At 41.9% G+C, this 15,803-nt stretch overlaps 1 protein-coding gene across 3 annotated transcripts in view; it reads left to right on the forward strand.

The window, feature by feature from the left end:
• Nucleotides 1–15,803, forward strand: part of STOX2 (storkhead box 2) — a 67,604-nt gene that overhangs the window by 36,296 nt on the left and 15,505 nt on the right. Inside the window, exons 1-2 of one of the 3 annotated variants that reach the window (XM_010223399.2) lie at nt 6,989–7,079; nt 13,317–13,469. In XM_010223399.2, the coding sequence (XP_010221701.2) occupies nt 13,337–13,469 (133 nt within the window). In that variant the 5' untranslated portion in view covers nt 6,989–7,079; nt 13,317–13,336. Of the gene's footprint in view, nt 1–6,988; nt 7,080–13,316; nt 13,470–15,803 lie in introns of those variants that run through there. The other 2 variants (XM_088524638.1, XM_088524637.1) reach the window with 2 other exon arrangements.

Genomic DNA, 15,803 nt, shown 5'->3' on the forward strand with positions numbered 1-15,803 from the left:
GCCTTTTCGGGTTCTTGTGAATTAGCCCTTCTTTCGATGAAACTACATGTGCATATCTGTTTTGAAGAGCTCCTGCTAAAGCAGCAGTACTCTTCTAAAGGCAGTGTTGCTGGTGATATATTTAACCACTTGCATGTGTTCGGTTCAAACTGTCCAAACCATTTGCTGGCTCTCTTGGTGGAGTGATACCACATGCTTCTTAGCATGCACGCTGCTAATTTATTCCCTTTTGTCCCTGAGCTCCCGTCCACGTTACAAAAGCTTAGGAGCGACCCTTTGCCGAACATGCTGAATGTGCCTTTCTGGACACCCTGCCTGCCCCAGGCTCCTGGCAGAGCTCCTCCAAAGCCGCTGGAGGATGCGGGTTCGGGCTGCGGGTCTTCGGGCTGCCGCGCAGGACGCGTTTGCTCTCCCAGAGCGGGGTTGAAGGCGGCCTCGCGCAGAACAAAGGCGCCCGCGCGCGCAGGGCGCATGCGGCCGGCCCCGCCGAACCAACGGCCGCCCTTTTGTTCGCTCCTCGCCGCGCTCGCTGCTCGGCCCCTGCGCCCGCCTCGCTGCAGCGAGACCCCGGACCCCGGCGTTTGCACAGCCTTCTTGCGGCTGGAGAGACGGCGCTTGTCTTCCACCCAGCAGGTTGTTATCCCTGCTTCCTTTTTGCCCTGCTAAACATCTGGGTTATTTTAACAAGCTCTCTTTTGTTATTCACATCACGTATGCTGGATTGCCTGCTTTAGAAAACAAACAGGAAATCATCTCTTTTCTAGCAGTTTTGGCCCAGTTAACTTTTCTTACCTTTTTTTTTTTTTTTTCCCTCTGTAATATTGATTTTGTTTTTCTGCTGCTGCTTTTATTTCAATCCTCACAGCCTGGGTTCTTAAAACTAAACTATTTAATTACCACACAGACAGCAAAAAAAGTGGAAGAGGTTTTTAAAGATGCCCCCAAGGCTACTACCTTCATGCCAAGTAGGAGCTTCCCAAGGCTGAGGCTGTGCAGCCGTTGCAGCCTGCCGCAGGTGAGGAGAGGGACGGGGACATCGCCATCCCCGTCACCGTCACCGCTGTGAGGATGCAGTGTTTGCTGCTGCTCAGAAGTGCTTTTGAAGCACAGAGCTTTGTCAGGCTTGGCCTGTGACACAGGAACTTTTTACCCTCCTAAATAGGAGCCACGTGCCCTTGGGCACATAAGGCCCGAGTGAGTTAAAATGCTGCCTGTGGGTACAGCTCATTGAAAGAATATGGCAGTAGCTGTAAGCCCTTTTTTTCTTACGGTCCAAAATAAGGAATGACAGGAATACTTTTTTCATTGGTTTAATGTGTGTTAAGAAAATGCTGTGGCATAAAATGTACTTATTCAGAGCTTGGGTTTATATATTTCTTACGCTTTGATCTCAAAATCTTGTTATGCGTGCTTTTTCTCCTGGTACCCAAATGGGTATTTGCCAAACTTGTGGTTTAAGAAATCACCCCAAACGTTTCCTTTTCCTAGCCTTTTGGTTTCTTCAAGTTAGTAAGTTGAGATCATCGTCAGTATCGCAGAAATCTAGTCCATACCCTAAGTTAGGTGTTTCCAAACTGAACTATTTTTATGCACTCTCATCTTTCAGAGAACTGGGTCATAGCAATGTTTGGGGAGCACAAGGACTGTTCCAAGCTACTGCCCTATAAATGCAGTAGTGCTTGACGAAAGTCCAAGGGAGAGGTCTTGCCAAGCCCAATTTAGGGTGCAGAGGAGAAGGAAGAAAGGCCCCTTCTGGTCCCTGGAAAGGGTTACCTGTAGTCTGTGCAGCAAGGGTCAGTGGCATTTGTTTGGTTTTTAATAATGACGTTAGAAGATGGAATGGATTACAAAGGACTAACCCTGTATTTAGTTTCGTTAAGTCTGCCAGAAATGACTTCAGGAAGCTCCAGCAACAGCTAGAAACAGCTGAGTAATTTTGCAAAATAGTGATGTCGGAAACATAGTGTAAGTCAATGCAATTTCACTAAAAAAATCACCCTTGAATGCATTAGGTTCATTGCTTTTTTAGGAGTATGATCTGCACATCGCTGGGACGGAATGGTGAGCAGGCTGCAAGGAGTGGGTGGTGGTGAGCAAGGCTGTAAACATATTACTGTGCAAGTTGGGAGATACGTAAGAAGTCATGTGTGTCTACAAAACGGATTATGTCAGTATTGTTTGGAATGCCATATTTAGTCATATAGCTGATGTGCAGGGAGATCTTCAGATTCCTGAAATTAAGCTTTAAAAAAAGAAGAGCAGGAGGGAAGGGTATGTTACTCTTACAGTAATAAAATGCCTGTTGAAGGTTCTGGTTTACTGTTTCCCATAATAAAATGAGTGCTTAATAAAGTTAAGAAGCAAAAAACATATGAAATGAGCAGGAAGAAATACATTTAATCTAGACAGCAGTTAAGCTGTGGAAGCTCCTGCTGCCAGGTACTGCCATTTACTCTGGGGAGCAGGTTTGGACTGCTGCATCCTGCTGCTTGGATGAAATGTAGACATGTGCCAGCCCTTGAGGATCTCAGAATGGAACTGTTCTCTGTCCAGAACAAGGACATTTCCTTTTAAGAAACAGTATTAACCCCCGGTCTGTGTGCTTGACCAGCGTCACGGAGCCCAAGGATGAGGTGAGCTGCTGACCTGTGCGGCTGTGGCCTTTGCCGCGGATCCTCCGTGCTGGGGAGACCCAAGGAAGGAGCGTGAATGTGTTGCGAGACACTGTGGGACGCAGAGGCCTCTGCATCCTTTAGGAAGAACATAGGGGCAGAACATCCTGATGTAGCTGTTTGGTGTGTTGGGATGCCAGATATGTTGATTTCCTAAGCATTGAAGTATCCCTTGGTTTTCTTCTTGAATCTGTTTCAGCCGTAATGAAAACTGTGCTTCTACCACAAGGAAAAAGAATGACCCAATAAACTCTCAACTGCTAAGTCTTTGGAGTGTCTAACCTTTTCTTTTTTAAAACCACTTTGGCACTATTTTAATTGACTCCATGCCTGGCCTTTTCATCAGTCCTCTCCTAGCCAGGAAAAACTGGGCTGTTAAAGGCTGCCGCAGTACCCTGGGACTTGTGTTCAGTGTTGCAGACTCTTATTTTAAACTGAAGTTATCCACCAGTCATCACTATTTGTTTGAAAAGCAGTAACCACTGCAACGTGGTCTTTGAGGTGAAAATGCTTGCGTGGTTGCAGCACTCAGTGTAATTGGGAGCGGGTGTGCTGTGCCGTTGGGCCGTATCGCTAATCACTCCAGGTCACTCTTCGCCTTTCAGGAATTTTAGCTGCCGACTCTCCCGCTCGCCCCTTCCCGCAGCATCCCCGGCCCTGCTGGAAGCCTGTTCTGGCTCCAGTGCGGGGGAAGCGGCGCGGGGAGCGAAGGGCGCGCGGCTGACACAGACTGCTGGGTTTCAACAGCCCCGTTGTGTGCGGAAAGCAGGGTGTCTGCGAGGGTGTTCTATAAAATTCCCACCCCAAAGGAAAGCATTTCTTGTAATTGTTTTTTTTCCTTTGTTTATCACCTGCTCACTGTATCTCTTGCCTGATCTTCTCTAGTGTCTGATTTTTTTTAGTGCTTCCATCTTTCTGTTTTTTCTTTTTGAGGTTCCTGACACTGTTGTTTCAACTTTAATTTAATTGCCTTAACTGTTGTTAATGATTTCCATGAAAAATCTCCCCTCACTCCCCAGTCATAGCTACTGAATGTAACAGAGAATTCTTCTCTGAAATCTCTGATATTTAAAATATCTCAATCCTCAGTTTAAAGGAGCCTTTGTTATCCCATTTGAAAAGATAATTGTTTCGGCTGTTTGGGATTTCTTTTGTTTGTTTATTTTGTGGATTGTTTTATTTTTGCTGTTAAAACTAGTGGGTTCATTCAAATACTGTTCTGAGTGTAGTGCTGGGTTTTCTTTTTTGTCCTGTGTTAGGTAAGATTTTAAATATTGCTTTTTTTTTTCCATTTTAGTTTCTATGACTTTTCAGGATTTGGTGAACTGGAGATGCTTAAAAAATGGATATCAAATTAGAAGAGCAGAAAATAAAAAAAAATAAACTGTTAAATTGTAACAAGCAAGTTTATGTTTTTAGGAGGCAAACTCAAGTATTTTTATTCAAATTCATCAGTTGCAAAGAACAGATAAAAGATATTTGGAAAGTATATTTGGAATGTATTATTCAATTGTAGGATAACTGTGAGTTACCAATGTAGGAAGCACAACTCTGAAAAAGGTCATTTTAATTCTTACTGTATATAAGGCAGGATATTCCAAAAAAAAAAAAAAAGAAAGTTTCCTTGGTTTCCTTTTATCTGACACAGGTGAGGCACTACCTAGATTACTAGAATGTGGAGCAAAATTCTGGTTGATCCTCTTTTTAAAGAAAAAAAATTTCTAAGTTAGCATAAATGTAGATAAATCCTTTAGAAAGATAACAGGAATAGGAGAGACAAACCTGTAAGACTGAAAGAATGTGCTTCCTTCAAGCTGGTGAGAGGAGATCTGAAGCATGTCCCCTGCAAAAGCATTGGGGTGTAAGCAGCAGGAGGGAGAAAAAGAGGATTTAAATTCCTGGACAACATTACCACAAAGCCAGGTGGACATTACTTTTTTGGATATCGCTGCATTAATAACTTAATCAAATTCTCTTGTGTTTTCTTAAATGAGTTCTTAAAAGACTAAGAGATTTGTTCAGGTAAGCTAAGTGAAGTTTAGTAGTGTACTGCCGGTTAATCATTATTAGCCAATATTTCAGATTTTTTAGTAGGAGCAGAGTTCCTAAAGAAATACGAGCATCAGTTTGTGTCTTTCTGATGTTTCTTATTCTGTTTTCTTCAGGTTTATCCATCAGCTTCAGTGCTTTCAGTTCTCCTTTACAGTTTGTGATCCTGTTCTTTCCTTGCCCTTTCCTTTCTCCTCATGCTTGAGGTATCTGGCACTTCTTTCTTAACACTGATTAAAGGTCTATGTAATATTTCTGCTCTGAAGCGATGAACTTGAATGAAAGCGTGCTACAACACATCTGCACGCTCAGTACATTCCAGATATATTTAATGCTTCTTACCTACAAGAGTCGTGCTTGTAGCTTGGTCGTTCTTGTGTCTGTATTTTCACTTTGGCAATAGTGCTCTTGCAAGAATTGCCGTGTGTGTGTGTGAATGTTTCTGCGTGCTGTCTGGAGCAAGCAGAGCAGCTTGGAGTGCTGCTTGCTTTCTGTTGCAGCAGGTGCCCGCTGTACTTCTCTTTTGAGCCCACGGAAGATTTTCTTCTCAGAATCGTTTTTGTTGTTCTAAAGCAGGTGTGGGCTTAGCGGACAAAGTTTCTGCAGGAGGATCCTGGCGACCTAAACATCTCAAATGCCAAGCTGGATTCATTCGAAGTTTGTGGCAGATCCCACAGCCCTTGGGTGGGCAAAACTCTCCTAGCGTTGAATGAAGATTTCCTGGAATAAGGGTTTCGGGGGAAGGCGGAAATTGGTGACTGTGCACAGAGCAAAGCCCCAGCTTTAATGCGAAGGCCTTGGCTGCCGTGTGACTAGAGGTGTAGTGAAGCAAATGGTTTACCTCACCGCTGAAAATTAGCCTGCTTACAGCATGGCTTGGCTGTATTGGCGTAGACCAGGAAACACAAATGCTGTGTTTGTTCCGTGTGTAGTTCAGACATTTCTCCTCCCAGAGCACTTGCTTGGGCCTAGGCTTGGCGGCTTTGGCTCCTTGGAGCTGCGGCAGCGGGGAGGCTGCGTGTGGCAGCGCGGTGCCGTGGGCATTGACGCCTCCGGGCTCAGCGCGGCGTTACACGTCCTCGCCCTGGTGCGTTCCCTTAACCTAGCGTAAAGGTGTGTTCTGGGGCGTAGGTGAGTCCTAAATACGCTGTTACTGGGCGTTACGGGTCTGTGTGCCCGCTCTACTTCAAAATATTTCAGCGTGCTTAGAATAGCCGTGGAAATGCAGCTCTGCCTCAGCACTGCTTTTCTGTTTATTCCTCCCTTTCTGACCATCAATCTTCTCTTTGTGACAGATCATGACTAGAAATATATATTTTTTTGTGTGGTAAAGGCGATTCTAAATGTTTTTCTAGTAAAATTACCAATCAACTAAAAATTTTTATCCAAAACGCAACCTTCCGCTTATGTCTCGTCATACACTATCCCTATCATTTATTCCATGTTTTTCGGGTGCTTTAACTTGCAAACAAAATATAGCGTTGAGGGTGAGATCTTGACACAGTGACCTCATTCTGAACATTACCTTCTTTGTCAGAAGCAGCAGAAGCTGGAGTGGCTCCGCTGGCTCTCAGCACTTGGAGCAGTTTGACATTTTCTGCCTGGCATGGTTTCAGGGCTCGCTTTGTTGTGAGCCCAAATAGTGAATGAGATGATGAAAAAAAAATGAGCTTGCAAGAACTTGTCCACTGCTTTTAATTTTTTTTTTTGATAAACAGTTTGCAGCAGCACAACTTTGATGCAGCGTACAGTAGAGCTGTCTGTTATGTGCTGGTCTGCAGCGTTCCCCGGGACTGACAAAGGAGAGCTAATCCTTTTTTCTTTATCAGTAGAGTAAAAACTGGTAAGTGTTGCGCTAAATATTGAATAATTTAAGAAATTGTTGCTCTGTGACTGTGTGTGTGTTTGTGCACATGTGTGCATCTGCTTTTGTGCAAATGGTGTTGGGGGTGGCATGTTAAATCTAAAAGATTTGTTAGGGGTAATTTTTTTCTTGTGACTGGAGGTTGAAGCTTTAACTTCTCTGTGCTAATGCATGTAAATAGCTTTCTTGTCCACTTAATGAGGCGACTGGCTTGTTATCCTGCACAGTGCAGCTGGGCACCGTTCCAGGAGCAGAGGCACTCCGTTTCAAAGACAAAGAAGCCAGTGCAGGCGCACGGAGAAACCTGGAACATCACACTGTAGATTTTCGCGGAGCGATGACTCATTTCAGTTCACAAAGGATTCTGGGCAGGGTAGTGAGAGTCAGGTTGGCTGAGCCATTCCTATGACTTCACTTTGCAGAGAACCAGGCAGAAGAGGAGTGACACTGCAGAATCCTGAGGCATTGCAGTGGAGAGGTGCTTTGCTACGACTGTGAGTGCCTTCGGAATACGGGGTGGTATTAGCATGAGATTCCAGCTGTTCTGTGAAAATAGGGCAAAAGGAGAGAGATGTTTTCAAAACACTGCGTGGGAGTTATATTTGTAGTGCCCTTTAGATTCTCTGCCTCCACCTTCCCTGTCATTCCTTAACCATTTGTTTCTCTTATTGTGTGAGATTTAGGTGTCTTACAGAGGATCTGCATAGGTATTGATTTATCTCTCTTTATTTATTTTTTTTTGAAAGCCTCTATTTCCTGCTTTAGGAGGTAGGCATTCAGCATATTACTGCCTAAAAGCATGCTTTGTTTTCCTTCTTTCAGGTCCTGTGGCATTGATCTCTGCTGCAGCCAGCCAGCTTCCACAGTGATATAAAGCCCTAATATGCACGCTGTTGTTACCTCCCAGCTACTCTGGATGTTGTACTGGAGCATGGAACCACACCATAGGGGTTCAGGTAAGTCCCCCTTTTTTAACATATTGTGTGCCAGGAATGTAAACATTGTCATTTATTAAAATGCACATTTGAAAAATATTTTTTGAGGATAAACATCCTAAGGTACACAATATATTAAAAAATAATCCTACCCTCCCACCTCCCAGGGATATCATCAAAATCTCCCCAGCTGAATCCTCTCTGGGATAGTTCCATGCTCCAGCAGAAACTTTTTATGATCGTAGTCTTAATTCGTGCTGGGATATCACTTTGGATCAGGAGGCAGCTGGCCACGGGACGTGAACAAAGAGAAGGAAATAAAAGTCACAGCAAGTACACAGGATGAATCCATGTAAGACAAATCTGGTGACTGTGAGTAGGTCAGCACTTTCCAAAAGTAACAGGCATTTGGCATGTGGTACCTGGGGTTCATGTTTTTTGCTGGGTCCAAATGATTGAAAAGATCAATTTCCATGGCTGGAGTAAAGTTTAGTATTGAAGCTCCAGACAATTGTCTCAAGCATTTTCAAAGGCAACTGTCATATGGCTGGTCGTTTTTAAGACTGTTTTCTTCAGGCTGGAGGGGTCACAATTTTCCAGGGTTCGTGGTCTGTATCTGCAGGCGAAGGTATGTTCTTATTGTGCATGTCTTTCAGAGGTGCAGGGGAGCTTGTTGGTGAGATAGTGCATGTTACTGCACTTCTTAAACCTTTCAGGGCTGCGCTGTCGTTCTGCAAGACTGATTACAGGTGCAGGGATTGTTGTTTTATTTTATAATGAAAGGAATCCTTGTCATAAGCTGCTCTAAAACATGGATATATGGTCAAATCTTTAATGCATTTTGTTCTTTATGCTACCAGTTTTCTGATATATGTAATAGTCCAGTAAACAGAACTCGCAGCTTTGTTTGTAAAATATGCCAGGAAATGTGATTTAAAGGGAGTGTTTAGCCATGGCTGAAAATTGTGCTTGGCTGGAACTATACAAGCAGCACACTTTCTCATTATGTGTATTTCAGATTTGGCCAGTAAAACGTGTCCCTTTCTCTATTAGTATGCTAATGTGAAGCCAAGGTATTTCAGAGTGATCTGGGCAATACCACAGAAATCTGCATGTTCTTCCTGTTCTCTCCTGTTTTTTAATCAGATGAAAACATTGTCCGACTTAAAATGGCAATTACGTATCATTGTTATGAGTTATGAAAGATTTTATTTTTCTGCATCAGTATAAGTGTTCTGTGATTAGGGTGATTCAGTTGTGTTGGGGGAAAGGGGAAAAAGGGGGCAATATGCAATCCAGGCCAGATGTGTAGCTTCTTCAACATCTGCCTATCCTTTAAGTCATTCTGAAAATATGTCTTTCATGAAAAAGGTTTTTCATTTGATTTTTTTTTTTTTGAAAAAGAGAAAATATTCTATGTCGAGGAGCCCCTTTTTGTCCCTTACTGGTAATTTTGGCTTTGTTAGCTACCTTTTGTTTGAAGAGGAGCCTTCTCCATTACACAAAACAAGCTGCTCTTCCCAGAGTGAAATCATAATTTTATGTTGAACATAACAGGCTGTTGGCATGAAAATGTATGTAGGGGATTTCTGTTGCAACCATCGCTGTAATCATGTGGTGCCATGAACTTACTGAAGTACAGTTTGATGTTTCCTGAATAACATGGTAGCCTTGTAAGCAGTAAAACTAGTGAAGCCTGATATTCCTTTAGCTAGTATTTTGGACTGGGTTGTCTTACTGCTACTAGAACGTGGCAGTGCCCTAAGCTCGCTGTGTATGCATAGCAAACACTCGTTGTAGACTCTCTGTTGTCTAGTGAGACACAACCTCTCTAGCTTCTTCCCTCAGTGCAGGGACTAATAGCTCTGCTTTCTTATGTCCAGATGCCTGTTTTCACAAAGCTTGTAGCAAATCTTGGATCTCTGAGGTATCTGCCCTCTCTCAATTTAAGGGAGGAGGCTCAAAAGTTAGTCAAGGATATGGAAAAGAAAGACAAAGGCATACACAAAGACTGTGTTTGCACACCCCCATTTCCTCGAAAACCAGGCTAAAAATAATGATTTAAGTTTGTCTTCATTTATAGGAGACAAAAGGTTAAAAAGGTATTGAGTGACAGAATGGAGAAGAGAACCAGGATTTTGGCTTCTTATGTTTAACAGGATGAGGAGCATAATCAGAGGGGCTCTTCCCTGTGTTCAAGGAAATAACATAAAAATTCCAATGTGCACTGAAACACTGATAGTCTGTGGACATAGTGTAATTTCCTTAATTTTCCTTCACAGTAACTGTATTGAATTGGTCCTACTTATAAGGCATTTTTTTTTAAACCATCTTAATGAAAACTTCATGACATGGGACACTTGACTTCCAGGTTGCTTCTTTTCAAGAACAGAGCCACTAAGAAGAAGTCAGTCATTGGTATGTAGTTGGTAGTTTAATCACTGCCACGTGATGCAGAACCTAATTTTTTTCCAGGATGGTACTGATGTGGTACCCATACTTTCAGAAAATAGAAATACTGAACATACTGGCATAGTACGTGGCCTTGCTAGTGCAGGTTTCCAACGTGTGATTTTTCACTCCTAACTCTGTTACTGGTTCTCTTACTTTCTCATCTATATGTTAAGGATAGCGATGGTTGCCCAGTTTTCCCAAGTACTTTGAAATCCACTGAAAAAAAATGTGCTATTTAAGACATAAGCATTTATTTTGTTTGTTACTTAATGTTTTAAGTAATTATTTTTCCTCTTATAGTAGAACTAGAAATCACCATGGTAAAAATGAGGAAAGATCCCATTCAATCCAAAAGTTAAATACCTTTAAAAAAAAAGTACAGAAAACGTTAAGAAAAAATCTGTGAAGAATAGTCTGGAAAGACTGCAGAAACAGAATTGAAATAGGTAGATAGACAGAAGGAACATGGTATTTAAACAAAACATACAGTCAATTGGTGAAAATGCTTTCTGGACTCCAGTTTTATTTTAATTGGGAACACAAATATACAAAAGTCAAGGATAGTAATTTGATTTCAAAAGAAAGCTGCTTGAAACAAGCATCAGTCAGAGCTAACAGGAGCCATATGTTGGATCCTTTATGTCAGTGATGTGGTCTTCCAGGAAAGAAAAAAAAAGGAAAATTAAGAAAAGCTTATGTGATTTTTTTAATAGATCTTTCCTAAAGAAGTTGTATTAAACCTTCTCTTCAAAACCCTTGACAGTATTTATGCACATAATTGATGTTAACATATTAAATGGTAAACACAAGGTATTTTCTGGTGTTGGGCATCAAAGAAGTTTGTTCGCTAAGCTGTAACCACAGAGTACTTGTAGCTTCCCAGAGCCCAGGGATATTTGAGATAAAATTTGGCAAATTAGAGCCTCCCCAGGTAAGGGGCTTTGGGTCTGCTGAGGGTTTTACAGACGTGCCAGCTTCTCTGAGTTAGGCTCACCAGTGATCTCCAGCAGACATTTTACTGGCAACTGCAGGTCTACTTTGCTCCAGAATTAATTCTGGCAGCAGCAAAGGTGAAGCAAGAATTGCCTTGGTGCAATGAAGGAGGCAGGAAAATTTTCAGTGGGAAAGTAGCTGGTGATAGTCCCAAATAAAACAGAAAGGAAAGCTCTCGCATCAACCGTGTGTGCTGTCCGTGGGTCTTTGCATTCCCAATCTTTTTAATTACAAATGTATATACAGTTGTGGTCTTATTTATAATTAATTAAGCCGTTGTTAAGTTCCCAAATATTTGCAAGCAAGCACGTATTTTATCCTGGCATAGTGCAACTCCAGCACGCTTTGCTAGAGCTTGTGTTAACATGAAGTCACGGATACTCCGTGTGTGTTTCACACTGATGAGTTGGGTCAAGGATAAGCGCTGGTTGTTGGAAATCTTAGAACAACCCACTTGGCAGGGGCCAAATGTGGAGACCGGGTGTTTTCTGGCCCGTTAGCCTGCAAAAGCATTTCAGGAAATTGCAGCCCTTTACGTGGGTGCCCTCACAGCTACTGGGGAGCCGTGACAGCCCGTTGCAGTGCCCAGGGAACCTGGGCGGGTTACACCTCTGCTGGAGGTGATTTATGCCAATCTGTTTCACGTGGCTCTGAATCAAATTTACGGTGCTCACAGGGACACCCATGGCAGAAATAACCTCTGGGACAGGAATTTCTTAAACTGCTTAGCTAAACTGCATAATTCTCTCTGGTCATTCGGGTGCTTTTTAGACATGAAAGCAATCACTAAGGAAACCCCCTCTACAATAAAGTGCCTCCCCTCCTTTTTTTTTTGCTGTTCCTGCTATTCAGACATGATAAACTTACCCGTCTTGCTGGTTATAGATTATATATCATATCTCAGGTACAACTCTGTGTAAGCAGTGATAACTCTTGTTCATTTTTCATTTGCAAAACACGTGGGATGTTGGACAAACGGTGCTAGCGCTGGTGTCATGCAAAAGTTACCATGTCTCCTTGTGAGCTGTCTGCAGACTTCAAGATTGCCATTGCTTGTCTATAAAGCACACGGGGCAGTGGCTTTTCAGGCACGTGTAAATGAAGGATGTCCAGAAGAGATGGTATTTTAAGACCATCATTCTGGGTCTATGGTCAGGCAGGAGGAGGGTCTGCATGGTTCAGATCCTTGCTGTATCTTGGGTGATGGGTGTCACTGCTGCACAACAAGGTGTACAGCAGGTCTGGAAAAATATTGCTTGTAAGTCTTAAGTGAAACAGTAGCACAGTTTAAAAAAATACTGGTGGCGGAGCTAAAGCACTGAGTATAATGCAAAATTAAATGATTTTGATGCTCACTGTTGGAGACTGCAGTTCCTGTTTAGTAGACATAGTGAGAACATAGAATTTATAGGGCCAATAATAATCCTCTAAATTGTGGAGAAAAGTTTGAGTTTGAATTGACTCCCAGTGATTTGATTTCTGATCATAAAGTATGCTCAGCTGCAGCAGAAATACGGTGAAGTTCTTGAGATTTCAAAACCACTTGGTTAAAACTTAATCCTGGGCTGCTGTTTGACCAGAAAAAGGCTTCATAGCCTGACACTTTTAAAGTATGAGTTGATGAAGGGTTTTTAAAAGCAACATGAGAAAAGAATATTTGAGTAAAGTTACCTCATAATTTTGAGGGCATGCCCAAGCCATTAAGTCTCCTCTTTATTTAAGAGGAGGGGGGAAAAAAAAAGTCAATGCAAAGACATTGAATGTGTAGATTCAGGAGGGATCAGTTCATGGTATCAGTCTTTGCATGTTTGATGCATTTATGCCTCTAAACAGTGTATGTTCCTCTCTGTTACATGAATGAAAATGTGATTCTTTAACACTTTTAACATATTTTGTCTGATTTTTTTTTACACTACTAAGAAATAATGTCTCAATTGGAAGTGGTTTCGTGAGCCATAAGTGCTCGCCTTTGAAAGGACAATAAAATGTCTGTCCAGAAAAATGTATGTAACCCTTTTGTTTATACAGTTACCTCATAGGACATTCAAGCATGAGGTTTTGCAGCCAATAAATGCCAACTTGGAGGCATTTTTGCTATTCTGTTACAGCATCCTTTGAGAAATTATGTCTGTGTTATAATGTATTTTTAGCTTTCTAGTGTTCACCACATCTTTCTGAGTTTTGAAATAAGATGCTGGGTGGCTCTTATTATAAGGCTTTTATTCCAAGAACACGGTAAAGAGTACCGAGCTGTGCGCATCATCTCCTGGTTACGTCTCTACAAAGCTGTTCTGTGAGCGGTGTTTTTTAAGCCAAAGGCTTCACTGCGTGTCTGGTGTCTCTCTACAGGTGATGTATCACCAATCAGCATGTCTCCCATCAGTCAGTCACAGTTCATTCCACTTGGGGAAATCCTTTGCCTGGCCATCTCAGCCATGAACTCTGCCCGAAAACAAGTCACGCAAGAAGCACTAATGGAGCACCTAACAACTTGCTTCCCAGGTAACTGTGCATTAACAAAGCATTGATGAGATGGGCTTATCTACTCCCAAAACAAGGGGTTGCTCGTCACTCTTTGTTTCTTTTAAAATAGGAAATTTTGATATTTGTTAGTCCATTTTTCTTCACTGTTCTGGATGGGAATATTGATTAATCCTGAGATGCAATACAGAAGTAAAGGAGGCGTTAAGGTTCTAGTTTTATAACCTTTCTCTGTATTCTATTCTATTATGTAGAATGAATCAAGTTCACTTTGTTAGGGCTATTTGTGTGAGATCCGTTTTGCAGGGTCAATTCCTGGCATCATGTAAATACTAAAAAAAAAAGTCTCGAGGTACTAAACCACAAACTATATTCTTTTGTTTTCTTCAAATGGATATCAGAACAAGTTTGCCTCTGATATTTCTCACAAAAATACCTTCTTTAACGCTACAGTCAAAAGTACTGACTTTCTTTAATATTTATGGAGAACAAAGCATGTGTCATAGCCAGAGCAGACTTGTTCCAAGCTGATTTGAAGCTACCCAGTAAGAGCTCTGTGGACTTCAGCCACTGCAGATGCTCTTGTTCACTCTCCATAGGGATAATCGCATGGAGGTCTCTGTGTAGAGCATGTTTCCCATGTACTTTATCTTCCTCCAAATCATGTAGACAGACTATCCAGTGATGATAATGTGTCTGTCTCTTTTTTTTTTTTTTTTTTTTCCTTACCTCGGGGGGTGTTGGAAGGTGGTATTTAAACTGAGTGGTGGTTGTTAACCTGGTTTTAAAAGGCTATCGAAGACTTCTTGGGCACAGCTCTGGCTTTACTGCTACTTCTGCCCATTGCATGAAATCCTTTATTTTTTTTTTCTCCATGAATAAAAGGTTTGGAGAGCCAGAGATGCACTTGCTGTGTTTATAAACATTGTGTTTTGTTCAGAAATTTTCTTGCTGGCATTTGCTAATATCAAATAGTAAAATGGAAATGTTTTGAATTAAAGATGGAAGCCTGCATGAAGAATGTATTCATGAATATGCTGCTGGAGTTGGTGAATCACGCCAAACAGCTCCTGCAGAGGCAGCTGAGTGCGAGTCGTGTAAAAGTGTGGTGTAAAAGCTGTGGGCAGAGGCTCACTGCCTGGAGGAGCCACCTGGGCTTCATGGGACCCTGGGCAATGTGTGTGACCAGTCAGTGCCTTAGTTTGCACCTCTGTAAGCTGGCTAAGAAACGTCTCTCATGTGCCACCTGCTACGGCTGTAAAAGTTCATTACAAAATCTTCAGAAAGAAAACTAATGGTGCAAATGCCTCATCTAGACAGCCTCTTCTAGCTGTGTTTTGATGTCTTGAATTTTCTGGCTGTAAATTTTAGAGCATGAGGGTCTTAGGGTATTGAAGGATACCTGTTTTTTTCCGTAGCTGCTGCAAAGTTCTGAGATCCTAAAATATAATTTTAAATCCTGAGCTGGTTTTTGCATTAAACTGTTCTGACTGATATCTGAAAAGGGCATATCAGAAAGAAGTACTGCAAGCGTATTTTGCAAATACTGTCATTCTGTTCCCATTTGTGGCTTTGTTTATTTGTTGATTTTGGGGGGAGGGAGGGATTCAGTATCCTTTGCATATTTTAGAAATACTTATGCATGTTGGATAGTATGTAAAGAAAGCAAAGTTGAAAATTGTAATTTTAGTTCAATTCATTTTTGTGATTTTTTCCCAATTATGTTTTTGGCATTGCTATACACAAGAAGGGTTCCACAGATTGCAAATATTTTTCCAATGATGCTATCAACTTGTTTAATAAAAGCATTGTTGTGTGCTGGAAATTATAATTTATTGATAGCATCCCTTGGGCTTCCTGGGAATGTGGTTATCTGCTGGCTTTGTGTTTTGTGCTGTTCCTGCTGGACAGAAACATACATCAAAAAAAAAAAAATTCAACAGGCTGGATTATTTTGTAGACTGTGCTCACAAGGAGCCTGAGGCAACTTAGCACACAGTCTCTTGCTGCTTTTTTTTTCTTTCCTCTAGATGTGAACATGTGTATTTCTCAAATCTGAAATGAAGAAAGGGCGAGCCTTGTGTTTCCTACTTCACCTCCCCAAATGTCCAAAAAAATGAGGGATAAAAAAAAAAAGAAAAAATCCATCCTTTGTGGTCGGATTCTTTTTCCCCTCCCTAGAAGATGCCTTCCTCCCCTGGCCATGCCATAGTGGGCACAGTGAGCCTGCACGTGCCTGCGATCGTTGCTCGCACGTCTTGCCTCTTTCCAATAAACAGAACCTCTCCTTGTGCTGAGTGATGTTACCACTTGTCTGTCCAAGCTCTCGCATAAATCAGCTTGTGGCTTTTGGAG

This window comes from Tinamus guttatus, unplaced genomic scaffold (assembly GCF_059628265.1).
Source record: "Tinamus guttatus ecotype Peru unplaced genomic scaffold, ASM5962826v1 Tinamus_guttatus_pri_ptg000213l, whole genome shotgun sequence".
In the NCBI taxonomy this organism is placed as follows: domain Eukaryota; kingdom Metazoa; phylum Chordata; class Aves; order Tinamiformes; family Tinamidae; genus Tinamus; species Tinamus guttatus.